Genomic DNA, 23,868 nt, shown 5'->3' on the forward strand with positions numbered 1-23,868 from the left:
GCTATTAGCTTACTTTGTCAGGAACACAGTGAGTGATTTACAGTACCTTCTGATTTATAGAGCATGTGAGCATGGATAAAAATGACAAAATAGCACCACCTACAGAAACAAGTACCTCATTGAGCCGTAATCCTGGAAAAATAACTGATGTGATGTAATGGATTTGATTAGGCTTAATCTTTTTTGAGAGAAGTGAAGAAAGACAGAGAACAAACAGAGCACATAGGATACGAAGACCCTCTTTTAGCTCCTGTCTCATGCAAGGGGTTTTTCAGACACAGCCCCGCTGCCACCCTCTGCAATTCTCTAAGCTCAGTCACTCTGTGTGTCAGAGCCCTCTAGTGCTTGTGTGTTATTACAGTCACTTGTTCCCTGATGCTGTTTATTGACCAAATGGCCATGATCTGTTTTTTTTTTTTCTGTCTGTAGAATACATTAGACATTATTCTGTCACATATGACATCTGCAAACACATTAATGTTCACTGGAGAGTTTTGTTGTGACAGAATATTATGGAGGGTTATGTCAGGCTTTCTTTACCTTTCAGAGAAACACGTATTTAAATCTTCCGAAATCTGAATTCAGATTAGATTATCAAGGACTGTCATTACTTTATCAGTTCCAGCATTTGAAGGAACAGGTGGTGGTGCAGGCCAAGGACAGGCCTTGATATTCAGTGTAAAACCAGAATATGCAGGAATTAATTAACTAAGGAATTAATTCAAGGCTTATCCCATTACTTTAATAGGATTTTACGTGTGTAGTAATGATAATAATTCTGAGTTATTGTGATTTTTGAATATAAATAAGAATTTAGTATTGATGCTTAAGCACAAACTTCAAATATTTGTCAGATGTAAAGTATTTAACAGCACCATTACTGAGCTGGTATTTACAGTTGTCCCTCGTTAATTGCTGGAGTTACGTTCTAAAAATAACCCGCAATTGGCGAAATCCGTAGTCAGCTTTATTTTTTACAATGATTATAAATGTTTTAAGGTTGCAAAACCCCTCACTACACACTTTATACACTTTTCTCAGACAGGCATTATTAACTTGCAAACATACCGCACTTCAGTCACACTGCCAGCGATCAAAGATACTGTAGGCCTATATGTAAATTTGGCAAGCTGAACGCATTCTGTACTGTAAAAAAAAAAAAAAAAAAAAAAAGCATGCAAAATTGCACTAAAAAAATCCGTGAAACTGCTAGGCCGCGAAAGGTGAACCGCGTTATAACGAGGGACAACTGTATAGCCTAAAATAACACAACTATAATATGTGCTGCATTTATGGATCCTCTCAAATATAGTCCCTGAAATGTCAGGTTTTCACTTTGAGTGATATTTCTGGCTGGTGTCCACTTAAGAACATATTTTACACTGAGTACACAGAGTTAATCTCTTAGACTTCCTACAGTACACTACACTACACTACACTACACTAAAATACACTAAAAGGAAAACTAAAAAATGAGAGACTTCTATGCGGTATAGAGCTATGTCCAGGAGGAAGTGTTTTAAGAACAACAACTAAAGCATAATATGACAATAAAAGATGGGTATCTGTTCCATTTTCATCCACTTATCTACAGTCAGGTCGCCAGTTACCTGGCCTAGGAAAAAAATAGTAGAAATATGACATCTTCATATGAAGCTGTCTGACCACCCTCTTTTGCGAACCCGGTTTGGTGTGGTAGCAATGCTTCATTAGACCTGCTGGATACCCACGCTTGTGACCCATTACCTTCTGTATACAACATTAGGCAGCTTTGAGAAATCAAGGTCCAGAGGCCTCGTTAAAGATGAACTTAGCCAGTCCATTTTCCAGCGAGGCTAGTTACTGAGCAAATGGGAGGTGGAGGGGCACTGCACGTACAAGGCCGTTCACACACTATAGGTATGCAACTGAAACTGCAGATTGCTTATCTATCTGTCTCTTAGGAAACATGTGTCATCTTACAGGTTCAGTCGAGAATTGTGGTTTTAGTCATATAACAGTAAGGCAAAGTTATAGTCTCACTAAACCTCTGATTTATTGTCCTCCCACATAATAATATCTAGGTTTATAGTAGTTACTCTGTCTGCAAAATCAAAAAACAAATGAACACCTCTTAAACTGACTTGGATTTATTGTATATTTGGTAAGACACATTATCTGAATGACATGTGGCTCCATTTTCCATGAAACATGTTGCTAACATCTCAGCCATAGCAACTCTTCAAGGCAATAATATGTTGATCGTGTGTTGCATTGTTTTTTCCGCAGCTGACAGGAAGCTGTATAGCGTTCTTGGTTGTGGACATTCAGCAGTAGAGCTATACACCATGTATTACACACAAAACAGCCACATTGATCAAGTTAGCATTCAAGCTGCAAAAAAAAAGAAAAGAAAACATAGGTCACTTTAACAGTCTTATAGAAAGATTAGCTTTACTTTTCTCTACTTCACGTTAAACATACAGACAGGTAACAAACTGAAGGTAAAACCTGAATAAATAAAGGGGAGAACCTAAATGGATTTGAAAGAGGCTCTATTTGATGAATTTGTTTTTGCAATATGCAAGTAAATACGGATCATTAACTCTTCCTCATCTGAATAGTGGGGTTGTGGTACATGAATGGCCCCTTGTTATCATTTCATAGTTCAGAGGAGGAAAACCTCCAATAATCGTCATCAATGGGACACAAGGGATCACTGAATGGTTTGATGACTCATATCTTATCAGAAACAGCTGGTTGAAGCTGGTTTCTACACTAATTTGTCAATCATCTAATAGTTTCGAAGTCTTTTCATCAGAAAAACACCAACATATGTACCTGTAGCAGTGGGAATGTACACACGGTTTCCTGCAGCACAGTGGTAAATGTAGTCTGTCTCAGCTTGATCACCTACAAGGAAAAAGGAAAAAAAGTCAAATTAAAAGAAGAAAAACTGAACAAACAAAGCACAGGAATCATTTCTAAGGAGATGTTGTATAGTAGACAGGCTCCACCAGACCCCACGACCCTTCACAGGAACGAGCGGTTACAGAAGACGAATGAATGAATGTTGTAGAGTATACACACAAATTTGAACCTATGGGATTTTCAAGTCACTAAAAATCATGTTTGAGAGTTTGTCCAGGAGGCCTGAGTTATCGGTTTTACTTGGCTGGTAGTAGTCGTAAATTTTGACCACAGCTGCCTTCAGGTTCTCCACTGGAAGCTCCGGTATGAGCTCTAAGCTGTGGATGACGGGCACGTTCTTCTGTAACTGAAGACAACACAAAAAAGGACGACATAATCAGTAACAATTTCAGTAAAGCCTCATCTAGCATTTCACACTGTGGATTCTTCTCACCTCCCGGAAGTAAACCAGGACATGATCTTCTTTTTGTTCAACACGATCCACTAGCATAGCACTTTTGAGCTGTGAGGACGACATTCAGTTGCGTCATTTAAACAACCATAAATGTAAACTATCTCATTTTTGTTCATTTTATCCTGTAATTAACTTACACTCTGCAGAGACTCCGGGTCTGGGACGAACCCAGAGAGCATTTTGATATCCAGGATCACCATGTTTGTACTGCTCTGCTTTCCAGTATATCTGTAACGGAACAACGAAAATGTGATGTTACCCGCATTATGTTATTCACACCTTGCTATTGTATACCTTGTGTATATTGAGAATTGGTTAATCTGAGGCTTTGGCAGTAATATGTAGTAGTAACTAGAAATGCCTTACCGCCAACCTGCCTTACTTGCCAACAAAGAAAAAATTTAATTAAAAATATATTTTTCTTCATCTTGTTAACCCAATTTGCACTTTAATTTCAACTCAGTATGACAGTCACCACTGAGTTTTGCACTAATTTTCACAGTGAAAGAGCGAGCTCAATGCAATGCAAGTTAGGACAACACTCTCAAATTAAGACAACATATTTTGACTACTGTGTTTTGTCTGCCTACAGTGTTCTCACCTTTCTTGGCCATCTTATAACCCATATTTGAAGCCTGATGAAGCACTACTTACAGGGACTTGAGCTTGAGTGTGAGTTTCGGTCTTTGAGCTGTGCTGGTGCAGGTGGCCTCGGGCCTGGCCTCTACCCTGAGAGTGGTGACATCAACAGGAGTTGGGATGTTGTAGCGAAGAGAAAGCTGAGAAATAATTATATATGGGGGTGGTTTAATATACAGTATCAATTTAGCCTTTTCACAGCCTGGTGACAACGGTAGTTCATTGCTGCTTGTGCAGTACGTGCTAAACCTACTAGAGAAAGCCACGAGGAATAAGGAACAATACAATCCCAGGTGAGACAGTTTTTGAGGGCGCCCAAGAATTGTTCTTTAGATCTATTTAAGACAATATAAATCACTCATTCCATTGCACTCATTGCTTTACATACCAAAAGTCTTAGTTTGAATAGCGTGTCTTAGTTTGAATGGTGCATAACTATTATTTCACTTATTTTGTGGTCCACATTGAAGAGAACAAAACAGAAAACAACCAGATTAGGCAGCTTCATATTCTGAGTCTAATCAAAAGGGATGCCATGATGCCGGAAGCTGCTGAACATGGTCTATCAGACTGTCGTTTCCAGTGCCCTCTTCTATGCTGTGGTGTGCTGGGGAGGCAGCACTAAGAAGGGCATCTTGTGGATGGACAAATTGATACATAAGGCGGGCTCTGTGGTAGGGCCAGAGCTGGAGTCAGCGGCAGAGGCAAGGACCTTGAACAGAATGTGTTCCATCATGAACAATGTCCACCACCCTCTACACGACACCATAGTCAGGCAGAGAAGCTCGTTCAGTGACGGGCTGCTGTCTCTGTCCTGCTCCACGGACAGGTTGACGAGGTCGTTTGTACCTCAGGCCATAAGACTCTACAATGCCTCCTTGTGAGGATGCTACTGTACCCTGGAATAAGAGCGTCTGAGGAATATACTGTGTATCTGATGACGATGCACTTGGAATCAACTGTAAATGTTAAATGTAAACAGCAGAAGCAGTGTTTTTGTTTCACTGGTGACCAACACCTCTGAAGTGTTGCTGTTAGATTCACGCTGAGGCTGAAGTTTTAAATATTACAGGAGATCCAACAAAAAAGGTGGAAATTATACATAAAATACTACAGGACACAGTCGCGTTGTGATGTAGATGGTTTCTTAAAGTATGTTTAAAGATATTTTCCCAATGTATCTACATAAATAGACACATCGTGAACCATTTAAACGTGTGCTGTTTAATGTTTGAATACTGGATCATGAAACATGGTGATGGGGTTTGCCGTGTCAGACTTTCACAGTTGATTTACTTCAGTGAGGAGTCACAGACACTATTGCACAGTCATTAAACTGGATGGAAGATATAAATAATAAGACTTTCATGTTCCATATCACATATTTAATGTGATTATATCCAGGATGAGACCTGGACCATCGCCACTAGTGTGTAAGATACAGAGTCAGTAAACAGAATGAATGTCCCGGTGTTGACTGATACGAATGAAGTTTAATTAAAAATAATTTCATTATATGGCATTAAAAAGATCATTATTCTTGAGGACACCAATGAATGTTTGGCTTATTGCATCACAAGAGTCAAAATGTGTTCACTGACCTGTACTGCAGCACATGCAGTGCCCTTCACCTCCACGCTGTAATTTCCTCTCACGCCCCGCAGTGTCTTCTCCTGGTAGAGCAGTTTGTTGTCCGGATTCACGTCAAATGTCAGCTGGTCACTGGGACCCTGGACTGCCACTGCGCTTGAACCTCCAGGACTGAACACCAGAGAGGAGTAGAGAGCCAGAGCCTGAAGAGCCACCACTGTGTCCTACAACAAACAGTTGGAAAATCGTTGGAAGGATTGTGCTTTCTATCCTTTGGCCAAATGTGCACGCTGATATTTGAGAGAGTTTATTGTTGTTTACTGTGGCCTAAGCCTAAACAGCCACATAACATATTACAAATGGTGACATCGTGTATTTTCACACTAACATCAACATCTTTCAGTGTATATGATTGATATGACCAGATTACTTAAATGATGGATACTCCACCCTATTCATTCTGGTCACAACTCAGCTTAGAATATACAGTTTTAACAAATCATTTGCTGAGATGCAGCAGAAAATGTGAATAAAAATAGAATGCAATGATTTCCAAATCACTTCAAATATATGGTAAATATAGAGCATTTCTACCTATTGGTACTCAAAGCGCTTTACAGTCGCAACATATACCTATTCATTCATTCACATAAGCACACACACATTCAAACACTGGTGCCAAGCGCTGGGAGCAACTCAGGTTCAGTGTCTTACTCAAGGACACTTGAGCATGTGGTCTAGGATCAAACCCTCTGGTTTGTGGAACCCACTCTAATTAGCCACTGCTGAGTCACAGCCACTGACCTATCAACTGTTGAAACCATAGACTGTATAAAAACTGAGCGCCATGACAGCTCCTCAAAACGGAAGTCAAAACATGTGGAGCTCCCCCTGGTGGCTGGCTGCAGTATAGATCATAAGCTCCACCTCCTCCATGTTAGTGGATGGGACTTGGGCCAAACTAAAACACTAAAGTACATGTCAAATAAATTTTTTTCAAGGATGGTTTCAGTCATTTCAGGTAGTTAATATAAAAGTGATGCATGTCCAAGAAGTTTTGTTTTAGTTAGATATCTGAGGCTATGGAAACAGGATGACATCAAAATGCCTAACAGTTGCCAAGAAAACCGCTCCATAAAGAGGTCCTGTAGGACCGTGAGAGGAAAAAATATATAAATAAACAAGTACAGTGTATAATCCAACACTTCTTTGTACCTGGTGGAGGTAGAGCAGAGTTCAGGATTAATCAAATGAAAACGTGAGTGAGTCTAGCGAAAGTATGGACGGGTCACTGATAAAGTGGATCCACTCTTGGACCGTAATGTGCAGACTCTGGCTCAAAACTCACAAGATGGCGCCTCCCATATCCCTTGAATTTTAACGTCATTGTGGCCAATGGAAGGAAGTGGAGACGCGTCGTCCATATTTTCTACGGTCTATGGTTGAACCAGAGAATGTTTTTTGTCATTTTTATATGGCAATTTTTTTCAAAGAAGAGGTGGTACAAGAGCAGTAGATATGCTCCTGTCCCAACTTTTTTGAAAAAAATGTTAGTGGCCTCAAATAAAAAAATGAGCAATATTCATTCATTCATTCATCTTCTGTAACCGTTTATTCCTGTTAAGGGTCGCGGGGTCTGCTGGAGCCTATCCCAGCTGTCATCGGGCGAGAGGCGGGGTACACCCTGGACATGTCTCCAGTCTATCGCAGGGCCAACACAGAGAGATAGACAACCATTCACACTCACATTCACACTTACGGCCAATTTTAGAATCAGCAATTAACCTAACCAGCATGTCTTTGGATGGTGGGAGGAAGCCGGAGTACCCGGAGAGAACCCACGCAGACACAGGAAGAAAAATTAGCAATATAATATTCAGAAATCAATACATTTTGACATGTTGCCTTTGTACAATTTTCAATTAGTATTATGTTTAAATTATTTGAACATGGTTGATAATCAACTCGATATTTGTGGAGCAGATTGTAAAGTATTTTTGTCTCTCTCAATGGTTACTACTTTCCTACTTTCTTTTGTTACAACGTAGACATATTGCCCACTTTGTGCAGCTATTGGACCGGTCTACCTGTGTGGAGGAGAATCCTCCATAATAGTTCTGCTGCCCTGCCAGCCACCTGACGATGCTGGAGGTGTAGCCCACGTCTTCAGCTGTAGGGGAGGCACTCAGTTTGGCCATCAGCACATAGGAGCTGATCTCCACAGAAAGAGAGGCTGAAGATTCTGTTGCTGTCTGGGACCAGTAGAGAAAACCCCCTAAAAACAGACAAAATGAACGTTACACTCACAGTAATGAAGGCTGAATGATTTCCCTGAGGAGGAGGACTCACCTTGTCTCACTGCAATCGTATCTAGGTACTGCAGAAGTAAAGCACGTGTCTCCATGTTTCCTGCCAGGGTGAAGACGTACGCCATCAGAGCTGTAGTGTAGGTGTTCCTGAGGTAAGGGATGGACTGCCTGAGGCACCACAGGCCCTTTACCACCACAGGATGCTTTAACAGATTAAAAAGAAAAGGTTTGATCTACAAATACCATGGGACTGCATCACTGTGTCTTATCTTCTAATTATTTTAAGGCGGGACCACCTACTAACTGCTGTTTGAATAAATCCATGACAATAAACTGTCTTTTTTGAATCTTGGAATTTATATTATTTACATAAAAGTTTCTTCCAGTTGCTGTGTGTCTTCATTATCTGTAACAAGTCCCTGTAAAGAATGGGTACACTACATTTCAGCTAGAGATCTGTTTATCATTCAAAGCGGATGAAATTCCTTCTCATTGTGGAACTTTTAGTTCATATTAATGGTCCTAAACTGACATACAGTTTTATGAAAGAAGCCAACCTGGAGCTGTCTGAACTGTTAAACTATAATCAGAGATAGAAACTAAAGAAGTGCACACATTTTTATTTCATTATATGTTACCTGTTCTGCATGTTTTTGTGGATTATGTGTGGCGTGACTCAAGGTTTTGTCCTTCCCTCTTAATGCTGCAGGTGATTGCATGCATCAGTTTTTACTTGCTCATCAGGGGAGGTGGTACAAAGCCAGGCTGCAGAGAAACAACCAGTGCCAAGGGGGCAATTTGGACAGCATACAGGCTGCCGGTGTGATGTGCGCTGAGCTAGGTCATACAAAGAGATCGGGTTGCGTACTTTTTTTTTCTCTGATGTTATTTTCTACATCCCTAATCCCTATCCCATTTTTGGGGACTGTAACACACATCAGCCACACCTGTGTGCGACATTGCTCTCTACATGGTACATGTTAGCAGCACACTCACATTCAGAAAGCTGAGTGCAATACACAGGAGGAAACTCAAACAGCCAGCTTAATGCAGGGCCAATTGCTACAAACCAGGAAGAGCTTTTTGCGTTCAAGAGTTCATATGGCTCCCTTTTGTGGTATTTATAACATTGCAAGTTGACATTTTTTAGTCGATGTTGCCTTTTCGCTCCCTACATTAAGTTACCCGCTCATTAGCTGGCTATATTGGCTAACAGTTGCCTAGCGGTGGTGTTCTTATGACTTATGATTGATGTTACCACTTGAAAACTAAGAATTTTATCCACACAACTGCTGATGTGTAACCACGAGTTCACAAGTTCTATTTGAAGGCAGCATTTGTTTAGTGAGCGGCATGAGATATTTGCACAGCGTCTACTCACATTTGCAGACATATTCATCTCCAAGAAGGCTGCAGTGATGTACGCAGTGAGAGTCACCTCATCAGACACACCACCCTGTAGAGAGAAAGCATCATGCAGTGTTTATCATCACTGGACCTCCACTGGGCCTCCCTTCTACACACAACCATGGACGATGTGGGTCCTGATGCTGCATTTGCATTTAAACCCGGATACAGCTAGAACCGAAGCATTTCTACTTCCTGTCTAGGTGGTGTATTTATTTGTTCGGATTCAGTTTGCATCAGCCATTTTCATACAGCTACTGGCCCTTTACCTTCATTCTGTTGTTGAAGAGTTTTCCTGACTGTTCAAAACAGCCATTTAGCTGTTGTTTTTGTTCCAGCCACATCTTGGACTGTTCGATGTTTTTTGGATCAACGTAGACGAACGACTGAGCTTTGGCGAAAGATCTCAGAACAAAGGCAGTCAGCCTGAAGGAGGGCAAAGCAAAGTTAGACATCTACAGACAAAATGAGGCAGGAGCAGGCACTTGAAAAACCTTGGTTATGTTGCTGATTATTGTGACTCCAGCCTTTTAAGAGGTAATTACACATCCGTATTGCAGTATGAGTTATCATCACTGTACGTGTGTGCCATTGGCACTGGAAGTGATCATTATTTGAGCATTGTATTTCGACAGTATAGTTTTATTTAGTCTCGTTGGTGGAGAGTAGAGCCACCACATGACAAATGACAATGGAAGTGTTTCCAGAAGAATTGTTTATGTCATTAGAATATTTGAATTGTCAGGCTAATAAGAAGTTTATAACGAACAATGGATGTTACATAAAAAGCCAGAACAAAAACAACAACAACAAAGACCTATATTTCAATTACTTTCAGACAAGAGTAGCAAACACCAGCAACTCCTGAAGTCATAAAGCTTTAAACAACCAGTGTGTCCCAGCCAGGTTCATCACTTTTTGGACTCCCCTGGAGACATTTGGTAAATGGTCTTGTATTTGTATGGTGCTTTTTTACCTTTTGGTACTCAAACCTCTTTATAGTCACAATGATACATCTACCTATTCCTTCACACAAGCGCACACACATTCACATGTAACTCAGAGTCCAGCGCCTTGCTCAAGGACACTCTGGCAGGTGGTCCATGCACCATGGGTTGAAACCTCTGGTTCGTGGACAACCCGCTCAACCTACTTATCCACAGCCGCACTTGCCTGTTGTTCTTTGCAGCACTTGTATATATTTATTGTTATTGTGAGTATTTGCACGTGTTGTCAAACTGATGTATATGTTTTCTTACTTTGCTTGTGTCTAATTATGTGTGTTTTCTTGGGCTGCTTTGCGTTGAGCTCTTTCGGCTACTGTACATTCGTGGTTCTGAGTGAAATGATTTGTCCGGTAAGTCTGCTGTGTTTATGCTACTTGGCAAATGTTTGATTGTTAATATGCCAAAATGAGCCAGTGAACATGGTAAATGTCTTTATTTTTCACCAAAGTTTAGCAATCTGACCAAGCAGAGCAAACAGTTCATGAAGTCAATAAGCAATATTTCATACAGCCCATAAAACCGAGCGTTGTTTCTGTCTATTTGTTGAAGAAGTGCACCTTAGCTACAAGTAGTAGTAGTTATGGTGATTATGTATATAGGAGCTGTTATTATATCACAATTATGGATAATTATGCAAAAGGATTATAAGAATTATAAGAATTTATATTGATTATAAGAAGTTATATTGGTTTCCTTACGAGTGGTTAGGGTTAGGGTTAAGCAAATGACAGATAAAGTTAGGGAACTGCTGGTCTATACAAGGCATGTCATGACCGGACTGCACTCCATACGCAGCGCTTTAATGAACATGACTGAGTAATTCTCTCACCAAGTGTTTCCTGGTCCTGATCCAAATGTGCTGTAACTGCCGTCAATGTGCTTGTAGTTCAGTTGCCTCTGGTAACCTGTAAAACAATAGAAACATGCTTATTCCAACTGCAGTGGTCACACACATTTTCAGTACAGCTGATTTAAAGTAATAATTTGATTGGAGTTGAATAATTCTATGAAATATTAATACCATGCCGCTTTTATGGAAAATTGTTTTGTCTGTGTATTCTAGCTGTTTTTATTGCTGGGGCTCCTTATTCATGTATTTCCAGCTTTTGGTGTTTTATGCTTTATTCTTGTAATGTGCCGATAAATGCATATGTTGTATAGAATGGGTTGTGGCAAAAACCACAGATATAATAGCCATAATGGCAGGTTTGAATGTGTAAGTGTGTTATAAAACTGACCACTGGTGAGGAAGTTCGTAGCCTTTTTCTTGATAGCTGGCGTCAGCTGCTGTGTGTCATTCAGGTACTGGAGGATGTAGATGTTGGGGGCCAAGAGTGCCATGTTCTGCTCTCCACATCCATACGGCATCCGCAGCAGCCCGTCCAGGTTCTTCAGGGCCCTGCCGAGGATGTCACCTGCACAGACACACACTCAGACTCTCTTCGACTGAACGTGGACTGCACATAACTTGACTTTTAATTTCAAATGGATTCTAAGAGGTGCAGTTGAAACCAGATGTTTACGTACACTGCGTTAAAAAGACACATAAACATTTTTTCCTTGTGGAGCTCCACAATTCTCTTCCTGATATCTTGGCTGATTTCTTTTGATTTTCCCATGATGTCAAACAAGGAAGCAGTGTGTTTGAGGTGTAGCCTTAAAATACATCCACAGGTGTGCCTCCAATTAACTCAAACGTTGTCTGTTAACCTATCAGAAGTTTCCAAAGCCATGACATCATCATCAGGGCTTTCCTTCATTGTTTAAAGACATAGTAATCTTTGTGTATGTAAACTTCTGACTTTGAAGAAAGTAATAAAAAATTCTCTAAGAAATACTCTCTCATTATTGTGGCATCTAGCAAATAGAAATAATTTTAGTAATCCTAACTGACCTAAAACAGGAGAGGTTTAGTCTGATTTAACTTCAGACTGTGAGGAAAAAAGGTTTATGTGTCTTTTAACACAGTGTATGTAAACATCTGGTTTCAACTGTACATGTCACCAGTAGTAGAAGTTCTAGAGAAGTTTCACCTGTAACCTGTAACAATTTGCTTTACCAAGGACTGATACTGAAGCACGGGCAGATCCATCAATCACATTCCCTGGGAGTTGAATCTCTGTGTCTTCTGTCAAAGTGTCTCCTGTGCACCGACAGAAACAAACACATTACTTAGAGAAACCCACGCAAAAGGTCAGTACTAAATCAAATATCAGATACCAGCTAGATTCAACAGGTAAATAGATGAAGAATTTTAATAGACCGTTGTGGAAATTAGATGCATTGAGGGTACTCTAAGCATAATCAGCTCTTCAATTAGTGGAATGAAATAAAATCTTAACATTGAACAAATGACTTTTAAAATAACTTTTTGTAGACATTTTTTGACATGAAATCCTGAACTATTTTATTTTGGCATCTGGACCTGAAATAGTTGAAAGGCTATGCCTGGTTTAAACTATACAGACCTTTTGGACAGAGCAGCCAGTTGTACGTCTTTGTGATTTCAGTTCCCTCGGCCTGAGGGTAATGATGTAAATAAATAAATAAATAAATTGTAATGAGTTACAACTTTTATCAGAAAAAAAAATAAAAATAAATAAAATGCCTAAAAAAGGGACCCACCTTCACTATAAGAGACTTTGTGACCACGTCGATGCGACCTCTCTCTGGCACACTGACAATCTCATTGTCACATGAAGCGTGTGACGCCACTGCCTCAGCAGTCACAGTCACATTCACAGCCCCTGACAAGAAAAAACACACTGTATGAAACCATGACAGAATCACTGTCTCTATCTTCTGCTCAAGCATCACAGGTGAAGCAGTCTTCAGGTTTAGCTTTATGCCCTTAGCAGGTGGGTATGAAGCTAAACCTGAACGTTACAGTGAGGGTATTGGACCACTAACTGTAATGTTCTGAGAAACAAAACATCAATGATGAGAAACTGCTTTGTATAAGACTTTTAATTTTAGGTGAAGGCAAAAATTTGAGGGTTACAAGACTGGATTGGCACAAATAACTGTGCATCATCAGCATAAAAGTAGATTGAAAATATCTACTTGTGGAAATAATATGTATAGATATGAGGAGAGGTCATTGGATGGAGCATTGCTAGATTTAGTATAAAAAAAATATTTCTTAATGTGCGTCAAGTTGAGGAAGAGGGAAAGCAGTATGATCTGTTACTTGATAATACAACGAGGATCTTTACCTAAGGCTGAGGGGATCATGGTCCAGCTGAGAGTCTTACGCTCACTGCCACACAAACAGGATGAGTACTGGTCACCAGACAAAGGGGTGAGGGTGTACTCCAATGAAGGTGCAGGAGTAACAGTGATCTGGTTAGAGCACAGGATACTTTACAAGAATATCAACACCCATGTCAACTTATGTCATGCCGTCTACTTCTGTCTCTCCTCTATTCTTTCCTTTTGCCACTTCCCCGTCTCTCCTTGTGTCTCACGGTATTGGCATAACTGTGGAAATAAAGGCATGGTGTGTTGAGGTCAGAGCAGAACCAGCCAGCCACAAATTCTCTGCTCTATCAACTCCACCCTGCAAGATGCAGTTGATGGTTGAACCCAAAAAGCTGTTCAACAACCACCAACACACATACAAAATATGAAATCGACATTTTGTTTAATACTTTGCTAACGCTGGAGAAAAGAAAACAACACAATCGAAGCACAGAAATAATCCGGAAACAAACTGCAGCAGTCAACCAACGCAACTATTCACATCTAGCTACTAAGAAGACACCTGATGGCGTCATACAGTCAACTGATGGGGATGGGTAAATAAATGCACTTTTTTATTTCAAGTCTGCTTTAAAAAGTACGAGTCGAGAGGTGCAAACCAATTCTCTTTCATTCTCTTTCCGGTTGATGGTTGATATTTGTAAATTTCATACTGCTTTCGTTAAAAGTGTTTCGCGTCTTGTTAATTTGTTTTCTGTAATGTAAATTTGTTTCGGGACTTGTAAATGTGTTATGGCAATGTCATTTTGTTTTCTGGTATGTTAAAATGTTTTCTAAAATGTAAATTTGTCTCAAGCTTTGTAAAAGTGTTTCACATTTTGTAATGTTGGTTTGCACCTCTCGACCGCTGTAAAAAAGTAATCAGAAAAAAATGCCAAGATGATCCCAAACCAGCCCAAATTTCATTCACCTGCCATAATAGGGGTGAAACTGCCCGATCTGGCAAACACTGACTGAACAGACTCTGTTCAAGCATATCAATGGATTTCTTCTATCAGTGTTTCTGGACTTCTTGCTTCATGAAGCGTCCTCAGTGGCTCAGTTCTCTGCTTTACTCCCTGCCCTCCTCAGCTCAACACAGCTACCAGCTCATACCCCTGCCTGGTCCTCAGCCACCATTCCCTGCCTCAGCCCTACTGCTCCAGGTTAAGTACACAGAATCAAGTCACTTACCAGTTACCTGCCTTAAATGGTGACATATTAAGTCTGGACTATATTTAAAGTCACTTTATGCTAAATGAGTACTAAATCTAAGACTCACAATTTTCTGTAAACAAAAACACTACGGTACGTTCAAAATCATCCTTACCATGATGCAGCTGGTCAGGTAGTTGAAGACAGTTGCCTTCAGTTCAAACTGCTCTCCTCGGACGATGGAGTAGGGAAGGGAGAGCTCAAGGAAGAAGGGCTGGAAGACGGTGAGCTTTTTACGAGGAGCCAAACCAAAACCCTGAGGGGACAAACAGAAAGCGTCTGTCTCCCAGGTGGTGATGGTGTCCGGGACAGTGAGGGGCATTTTCTTTGTTCCAGACTCTCTGGATCATCAGACACAGATGAGAGACAAGCATATGGGATGAGGAAAGGTCTGACTTTTATTTAAAGAAAGGTTGTGCCAATTAAACCAATTGTTTCGTTCTTCAACCACTCCCGAGGGAAATATCTGGCTCTTTAATAGTACTCCTCATGGTTTTTCTATCTGCCGTTTGGTTCTAATCAGGTTGTGGGCAAACTATTTTTTTCCCCATGTAAACATAACCAGTCAACTATTGGATAAAGGATTTACAGTAAAATAAAATAAGCCTTTACAAAGTATTTTATACTCTAAAACTAATCACATTTAGCTATGATCCTTTAGTTTAATAGTGCAAATCTACAAATAACTGTGACAGACACTCACCCAACATCCACCAGGTCCCAAATCCAAGTCTCAGGGAAGAAAGTCCGGACTGTCTGTACTGGCAGAGCCCCCCCAAGTCCCAGTTGTCCACCATATCCACCATATCCACCGTATCCATATCCACCACCAAGTCCTGGCGTTGCTCCAAAACCAACTGCTCCAAAACCAGCTGGATGGGGTAACATGGGGGACATCTGAACACCTGAAAAGTCAACACACAATATTTTACCAGAGGCAAATTAACAAAATGACAAAGTGAACTAAATTATGCTTATAATATAAAAATAACTCACCATAAGGGCCATGGATATTTAACGTGTATTGTTTGCCTTTATACTTGAGACATACAGGTGTTGTAATGACTAAATTAGTTGCCATCTTCAGTCCTACAGTCTGGATAATCCAACATCATACAGACATCACTGAAAAGTTAATTCCAACAACAACAAAAACTCCCTTGGTTCTTTCTATTTTATAATGATTTGGGAAATGGAGCAGACAGAATACCTGGAAAACTGTGGAAGCATCCAGTCTGAGGTATGCTGGAACATATCTTCTCGTCCTCACACGCACACATTCTGGAGGATCTTGAACGTTATGATAAATATGCACTGTTTTTCTGATAGACAGCAATTCAAATATCTGGAATAAAATAGGTAATTGGGTCAAATTTTGAACTTTTTGTGGTTTATACAGTACAGTGTAATCTTTGATTCTGAAACAAGAAAACCTATTTGGACATAAAGTCACAAAGTGTTTTAATGGAAGTATATGTTTATTTTTTCATCTTAAAGTGTGAGAAATGTCATGTCACAATTGGAAGGAAACTTTAGGGTAAACACTGAATATGACTGATGGATGACATATTCCATGTGGTCTCTGAAAAATCTCACTGTATGGAACAGTGTTTGACCACGAGGAGCTAAAGAGTTTAATATTGCCTAATTCTTGGTGATAGTGGGAACGTGGTTGATTCCAGCTCTTACCTTGTCTGCAGTCAGAGTATTGCCGGCCTCCTGAATGAAGACACTCTGATCAACAGTGCTTATGCCACATAGAGCATCTGGCAGAGCTGTTACCTGCATGGTGATTTCCTCTCCTGGGACAGCTGAGGACGGAGTAAACTCCACCGACACCTGGCACACACATCTTGTCAACACTACACTGATTGGTATAATGCTTCTATATAAACTTGTCCTGGGCCCTTGCCAGGACAACTTTACTTAATATCAGCTCAATAATGGGCAGAGAGTTCAACATGGTGGCACTGACTAGAGAAATGGTAAGGTCAGTGGACTTTTTATGATTCCCTTTTTGAAATGGAAATGGCAAACCGTCCTTCCAAAATAGTTGTGACTCATCAGACAATGGACATAGGTCTTCTGAGGGTGTCCTGTGGTGTCTGGCAACAGAATATTGTTAGTGGGGGCCTTTGGGTCCTATGGGTTGAGGGGAGGGGCCTCTGTGGATCATCCCACAGTTACTTGATCAGTTTGGGATCTAGTGAATTTGGAGGCCAGGTCAACACCTTGTGCTGTTCTTCATGTTTTTTTTTTTGTTTTTTTTTTGCCATCAAGGGGTGTCATTGCTATGAGGTGGGGGTGCCTGGTCTGGTCTAGGTGGGTGGTACATGTCTAAGTAACAGCCACATGAATGCCAGGTCCAAACGTTTCCCAGCAGAACATTGTATTGTCACAAGATGGTCAATGTTATTCACTTCTCCTGTCAGTGGTCATAATGTTACGTCTGATCGATGTATGTTCTACGCAAGGAAACAACGACTCAAATCAGCCCATATATTGGCATGCAGTTCATGTGTCTACTATGGATCTGGTCTTCTTCTTCTACTGACCTTATGACTGAAGCATTTCTCAACGGGGAAATCAGCACTGTTAGCGGGCACATTCTCACTGGGAAGGACGGCATAAGCCACAACCCGGATGCGTGGTGCCATCTCTGGAGACACTCTCAACTTAAAGGACACCTCACCTCGATTCACTGAAACCGTAAACCAAACCCATCAGCATTTACATGCCTTTAGTAATCAAAAAAGTGAACATTCGTGTGTTGAAGTTTGGTTAATCATTTGTTTAAATTTGTTCTCTCTGTGTTGCGACTTTAAAATAAGAAAATGTCTAAAACAAAAACTGATTAATACATAACACTGATGCATTTAGACCTCATGATTGTCTACCTGTTTTCTGTTTCACTTCAACCTTTCTATGTCCTTGCTTGACAATGGTGCCCCTAGATAAGACCTGCAGAAATAGAGAGAAATTACACCAAGAATAATATTATTGTGAAAGCAATTTTTAACAGAATATTGGTCATAATAATATTACAGAAAAATACTTCCCCCGCCACTCACCAGATAAATCACATCCATAGAGCCCTGGTCTTCTCCTTCCACAGTGTACAGGATCGAGATGTCCACTTCTGTGTCACAGGGAAATGGTGTGAGTGTCTTTGTCGTCACCTCCAAAAAGCTCACTGGTTCAGCATCAGGAGAGGAAGGTTGGACCACAAACAGTGAGTGATATCCATTTTCATAATAAGGACTGCCATAGTGTGAAGGCAGCTGTACTACCGGTGTGCTGCTTGCCTAGATTGTAGAAAAGGAAACTCTACATTAATCTCAGTCGCTGTTTCTCAGACCGTGCTCAAAACAAAAGGAAATGTTGGAAACCACCTGGTAAATGTAGAGGAGAAAGAATTTGGTAGCTAAGGACACCACATGTGTCGGACACCCAAGCAGAGAAATTTTTGAGAGATTATTGAAATACAAGTTGAGAGTATGCCATTTCCCTGCGGCCCTTCGCAGGGCAAGCGGTTACAGAAAATGAATGAATAATTTCCTTCCCGACATGTTACAAACTGTAGTGTTAGTGCTACTTTTTACTTACGTAAAAAGTGATGCTCTCTTTTAATTCGGTTATGTTGAATGAGAAAGCAGCAAGTCCCTCACTGTCAGTAGTGAGGTTCAGTACTAAACTTGGTGCCCATGGTTGCCCCTCAATGACGTACACCACCATGTCAGCAATGGGTGTGTTATTGTGATGAACTGCTTTGACCTGTTGGAAACAGAGTTGTGCTACAGACAATCCACATGACTGCGGTTATATTGTGAGTAGACAGGGAAGAAGTGAAGACAACATTTTAAACTTACTTTTCCTTCCACTTTTGATCCTTCGTATTGAACTGTAGGTACGTCAACAAAAGACAGCGTGCCGGCCTTGTAAGAAATCCTTATATTCTTGTTTTGTGACAACGAAGTACCTGTAAGAAAGACGGTTACAAAGGCTGTATACGTTGGTCATATTTTGTCAGACCTTTTGATGGTAAACGTTCTAAAGACTTGCCCGTTCCCTCCTCTTCCACTTTGACAGTGATGTCCAAACCATTCGTCACTATGTTTTGGACCGGTTGATAGAAAGCTGATGCCTTGAAGGTAAAAGTGGCACAGCCATTCTTGTTTGTCTGGAGAGAACAATGATGTACAGTATTTGTCTCTCATGTATACACTAACAATACACCAATAAATATACAGTACATCCGACTGTTTTCTACTACATGCATGCACCTCAGATTCATTAAAAATGAATTTTCGATTCAATGGAATAAGTTTGAATTCATACACATTTCAGGCAGTTATTTACAGCTTTTACCTGTTTCAGCCATTCATCTGATATCTTTGACCTAACACTTTTAACTGTTTGTATCCTACTTTGAGCCATCCACTGTTATTTGAACTATTTCAGCATTTAGTTATTTAAAACAAAGTATATCATCTGATTATATTATTCAACGCTGACTTTTTATCAATCACTTTTACGTAACTAACTGGTGCACCGTGTATCAGCTGTTTATCTCTTATTTAAGTTGCTGTTAAAGATGTCTCTGCAGCAGTTGTACCTGTTTTCTTTCTTTGTCGCATAGTTCAGTGGTCACGGGGATGCCAACTGGATAGTGGTATGCTCCATACACTGGCATAGTTTGTGGGCACACATTAACTACAACATTGGCTGGCACAGGCTGCCCATATGTATATCTGAATATATAGAAATAATAATAAAAAAAAACTTTGATGTTTTAAAAATGTGTCATTGGACTGAGTGTCATTTGCCATTTGGCAAGAATGGTTGGTACTTACTTGGCACATACTTCAACTTTGAATTCCTCTTGTCCAATGAATATTTCACTGGGTACATCTGCATTTATGGAAAATTTAGGCAAAACTGGAAACAAAAATATGTTGTTAGCTTTCTTACCATGTTCCAAAGCATGAGTGGTATTAAGAGAACCATAACTTACCATATTTCTTGACCTCGAACTTGTCATATATTGTCCTTCCTCCCACTAACACCATGATTTTGTACAATCCTTCACGGGCCTCAGAGTTCAAGGACTGAGAAAGCTGCAGCATTTTACTGTTGGATGTTTCATTTACCCATTGTCCAATCCTATTGTTGTGAGGATCCTGTTAAATTAAAAAAAATGAGAAAATGTGTAATTTATGACAAATAATAATAGCCGACCTTTATTTACACGGCACCTTTCAAAACCCAGATGAGTAAACTCTTGTCCCTCATTAGAATCCCAGCAGAATCCATGAGGAACCCCACAGTTCAACTGTGGTGTCATCTGAGAGATATAACTCCGCAGTCACCTCAAAGACGTTGCTTCCAGCTGTAACATTGCTTTGGGTGTACAACTGCTACTTCGGCAGGAACACCATGCACTCTATTTCAATGTACTTCAAATCCTGACCTAACTGGATGATCAAGGATTGTTTGTGTTCACCTGAGCGCACTAGAATCAGAGGAGATTGCTGTAAAACTAAGTTTCCCTGCAGAAGTGAAGATGGACGATGGATCACCCCGGGGTGACGTATCCCTCACATGAATGATGGTGTCTAGGGAGGGGTTTAGTAGAAATGATTGCTGACACTTGGGCTGATGTGATTGGTACCTAGATCCTGCTCAGACTGATCCGATCACAACAATCCATCTTTAAGTAAATGTGGTCACACCTGGCATTAAAATCCATCCTCACATGCATCTTAAGCCAGCACTCAAGATCTGATCCTAGTTTTGGGCTTGATTGTCACTCTATTTCCTCACTCTATTTCCTCATCTTCTCCATTTTCCCACACTGTCAAAATTAGTCCGTCCTCAATTGGCACATCACTACGACCAAACAATGGACTATTTGCCCGCCTTCTCTTGGTCAATCATTCCATTGTGCCAGCGCTTTAAAGTAAATGTCATTCTGTCACTCCATCTTCAGGACATCTGTTGGGCAACCCTCCTCCCCATCTCCACCTCCCCATGGTCATCCTAGCAGTCTTCAGCAGAGGTGTCCGACCTTCAGCCACCTGCCGACTTCTTCATCTCTGCCACCGCCACCAGCGTCTAGACTCCAGACGGCCCTGTCGCTATCTACCTGCATCGTCTCAGATTCAGTTCTATGACACGTCACTCTCTGAGTCAAACTATTACCTTGCATGTTCATATTCATGTTTCCTTTTCACCTACGTGATCTCTCCTTATTGAACAGTATTGGGGATTCATTGAATTTAGAAACAGCTGCAGTAACAGCTCTGTCTGTTGTGTGTTGCCTCTGGACATGGGGAAATTTTAGGACAAGTTGTAATGTCTCTTTCCCCCACTAAAACACAATATTACTGATTTTTTACTTCCGTGCTAACGTCCCGCACAAAGCTCAGATTTGTACTCGGACCCTGGATGCTTGCACAGGTGTCGTAATGTCACGGCAGTAAAAGAAATTAGGTAAATAAAGAGACTAGTCATTACTGAGTAAACACATAAATTCTAATAACTCTACGTGCTTACTTTGCTCCTTCACTAAAACAATGATCCGGTCTCAAATGCTTCCTCAATGCATCTTGAGTTTGTCCACACCTGTAATTAGATCTGGCCACTTGTGTTCCAGTCACACAGGATGGATGTTATCACTGGGTCTATATATTTATACTGTTAAAAATGCTGCATACATAGGTGTTTGAATAGCAAGTTGTATAACAGTTCACTCCTGTGTTACATTTGGTCTGTATCCCCAGTATAGAGTATGTACAAACTATGTCTTACCTCAATTTCAATGACGCTGTACTGTGTGGGAAATAAAACAAAAAGTTAGAGGAAAAAGTTGGTATATATCCCGCTACTCCAAACTAAAACTTATCTTTAATAAGTGAAGAACAGTCCTGATGATGATTATAAATTCACATAGACATTTATGCAGAGTCTGACATAGTCCTTGTAAACTAAACATCTAGAAATCATTCTCCATTGCTGATTTAAGAAACAATAACATATGACACGAGCAACATATTCGCTTCCCGTTGGTTTTTAATGCTATGTTATTGTTTTTTTCACCGGATTCCCACAATGTGAAACTAGAGCCATTTGGGGTCAACACATGTAGCAACGTCAGCAAAATTATTGGACCTTTAACTTAGCACAGTCAGGTTTATATAAAGAGGTCATGCTTGTACTATTGACCGCAAGCTTCATCCACAGCTGATATTCTGGTCGCCTGAGGGTACAGACCATCCCACAGCATTACCGACACTGTTATTTGTAAATGGGATCTAAAAGAAAAGACAGTGTAAACACTCACCAACTGACTGACTGGCCTCAACATGCCGTCCAGTGACAGGACTCTGAAATGTACTGAGAAAAAAATGTGCATTAAAGATTTTACATCTCACCTAAAGCAGTGTTGCAGTCTTGCATTTTCAACTTTTGAAAAACAGTAAATTAAAGACACATTGCAACACAGCATTAATTGTTTGGCAGCTTATTCCTGCAGGAAGTGGACACAAAGAGTGCACAAACTGTGCATACTGTGAGATGCAACATCCAAAGTCTTGTCAAGGTTACCTGTTTGTCCAGGGAGGTAGATCGGCTTGTCTGTTTGGACGAACATCAGTGGATGAAAGATTTTGAACATGACTTTCCTGACTTCTTTTGAGTGAAACGTTTCGCCTTGGACCTCCACCTCGACATTCTGCACCTCTTCATTTTGCACTAAAGGAGCCTGTTAAGAAATTAATTTACCACTTACTGAAAATAACATATGCTGTGTATGAAAGCTTTGGTTTATGTGCTTTAAACGTCCAAAAAAAAAAATAGCAAATTATTCAAAACCCATCTTGGAGGCTGGTAATGTGATAAATACCAGTGTGTTATTTGGAATAAAGGTATGTCTGGAGAGTGAACCTGAAACTGAACGCAGGTATGAAACTCTGTGCTGGATGTCCTCTGGAGAAGAACTGTTTTTTTTTCTTGGGACACCAAAGTGACAGTCATGGTCAGTGTCTCGCTGGGCCGCAGGAGACTCGCACAGAACTTGGTCTCAGCTCCAGCTTCAAGAACAGCAGGAATGGCCACCATGTACTGCCTTCAGACACAGACAGATTTATGCATACGCTGGTTACTATACCTCTGGCTCTGAAATGAAAGAAGCTGCAGCTTGTGTGGAAATGCAACATCATCAAGGAGTTATTGAACTTTGTTGGGACTGTACACCTCTCCTGCTTGAAGTTTAAATTATACAGAAGTATTGTTTAATTTATTTTTGACAGAACAGGTAAACTTACGGTTTGGCCACTGTCCCTCCCACACACATCCAACTCAGGCAGGCAAACAGTGTCCATATCCTCATCTGCATCCCAGAAAAACCCATGACTGGTGACTGAGATTAGTCTCAGTCAACCTTTGTTTATAAAACTCTGCAACAAAACAATCCTCCTTTGACCTATATCACAAAAACACTCATCATTTTGAGGCATCTGTTAAGTCAATCATTTATAGACAAACCATCCAGTACTCTTTAAACTGTTAGGGGTGCTTGGCTCAGCCATTCAGCAACAGTGTTTACCATTTTCTAGAAAACATATTTGTTTGGACTGTGTGCTCATCCTCAAACAACGAGGAAGCACAAAGTACAGCAACCACCAGTCTGTCCAATATTTGTTCATTGCTGTTCTCAAGGACAGGGACAGTAGACACTACTTCGATGCCAGCAACCTCACATAACGGGAAGAGCAGAATTTCACATGGCTCATTGGCTAAGGCCCACTTCTGCTCTGGCCCAACCAATCAGAGGGCTTCCCTTTTAATTGCAAATATCCCCTCATTCTACACTTTGTGTACAGTTTGATCTTTGCACAAAAGTATAGTCAGCCCAAACCTGCTAACCAGATCTTCTTAATCATGTGATTTTCTAAATGCCAAAATTTTAAATTCAGCTAACATCCATGTGCACAGTAATGACACTGCTGAATCCACGCAGAAACAGGAAGAACATGGAAAGTTTTGTACTTTGTGGGTTACTGTAAAGTCATAATGAAGTCTGTGGAAGAAGACCTGC

The 23,868-nt window shown here is 40.5% G+C and overlaps 1 protein-coding gene across 1 annotated transcript; it reads right to left on the reverse strand.

Moving 5' to 3' along the window:
- Positions 1-1,880: 1,880 nt before the first annotated feature.
- Positions 1,881-22,987, reverse strand: LOC311497797 (alpha-2-macroglobulin-like). The gene is made up of 32 exons (XM_084558163.1): positions 22,716-22,987; positions 22,377-22,533; positions 22,114-22,166; positions 21,582-21,602; positions 19,786-19,951; positions 19,625-19,709; positions 19,387-19,522; positions 18,834-18,951; positions 18,641-18,750; positions 18,378-18,545; positions 17,843-18,076; positions 17,669-17,732; positions 17,327-17,478; positions 16,418-16,610; positions 15,475-15,676; positions 14,887-15,112; positions 13,532-13,658; positions 12,942-13,063; positions 12,785-12,836; positions 12,376-12,459; positions 11,555-11,731; positions 11,146-11,221; positions 9,579-9,735; positions 9,284-9,358; positions 7,943-8,105; positions 7,681-7,868; positions 5,605-5,817; positions 4,019-4,143; positions 3,502-3,592; positions 3,344-3,412; positions 3,151-3,256; positions 1,881-2,892 (listed from the first exon to the last, which is right to left on the reverse strand). Exons 1-32 carry the CDS (start codon positions 22,887-22,889, stop codon positions 2,774-2,776), a joined length of 4,203 nt encoding a protein of 1,400 aa, XP_084414289.1. The 5' UTR covers positions 22,890-22,987; the 3' UTR covers positions 1,881-2,773.
- Positions 22,988-23,868: the final 881 nt, after the last annotated feature.

The sequence above is a fragment of the Chelon labrosus genome (assembly GCF_963514085.1).
Source record: "Chelon labrosus genome assembly, chromosome: 13".
In the NCBI taxonomy this organism is placed as follows: domain Eukaryota; kingdom Metazoa; phylum Chordata; class Actinopteri; order Mugiliformes; family Mugilidae; genus Chelon; species Chelon labrosus.

Excerpts from the sequence above, each read along its gene's own strand:
- LOC311497797 (XM_084558163.1), bottom strand. The coding sequence starts at position 22,889 with ATGGTGGCCATTCCTGCTGTTCTTGAAGCTGGAGCTGAGACCAAGTTC. Across the intron at positions 11,222-11,554 it reads TACGAACTTCCTCACCAGTG|GTTACCAGAGGCAACTGAAC; the intron begins GTCAGTTTTATA and ends ATTGTTTTACAG. Across the intron at positions 5,818-7,680 it reads GAGGATTCTCCTCCACACAG|GACACAGTGGTGGCTCTTCA; the intron begins GTAGACCGGTCC and ends TGTTTGTTGTAG.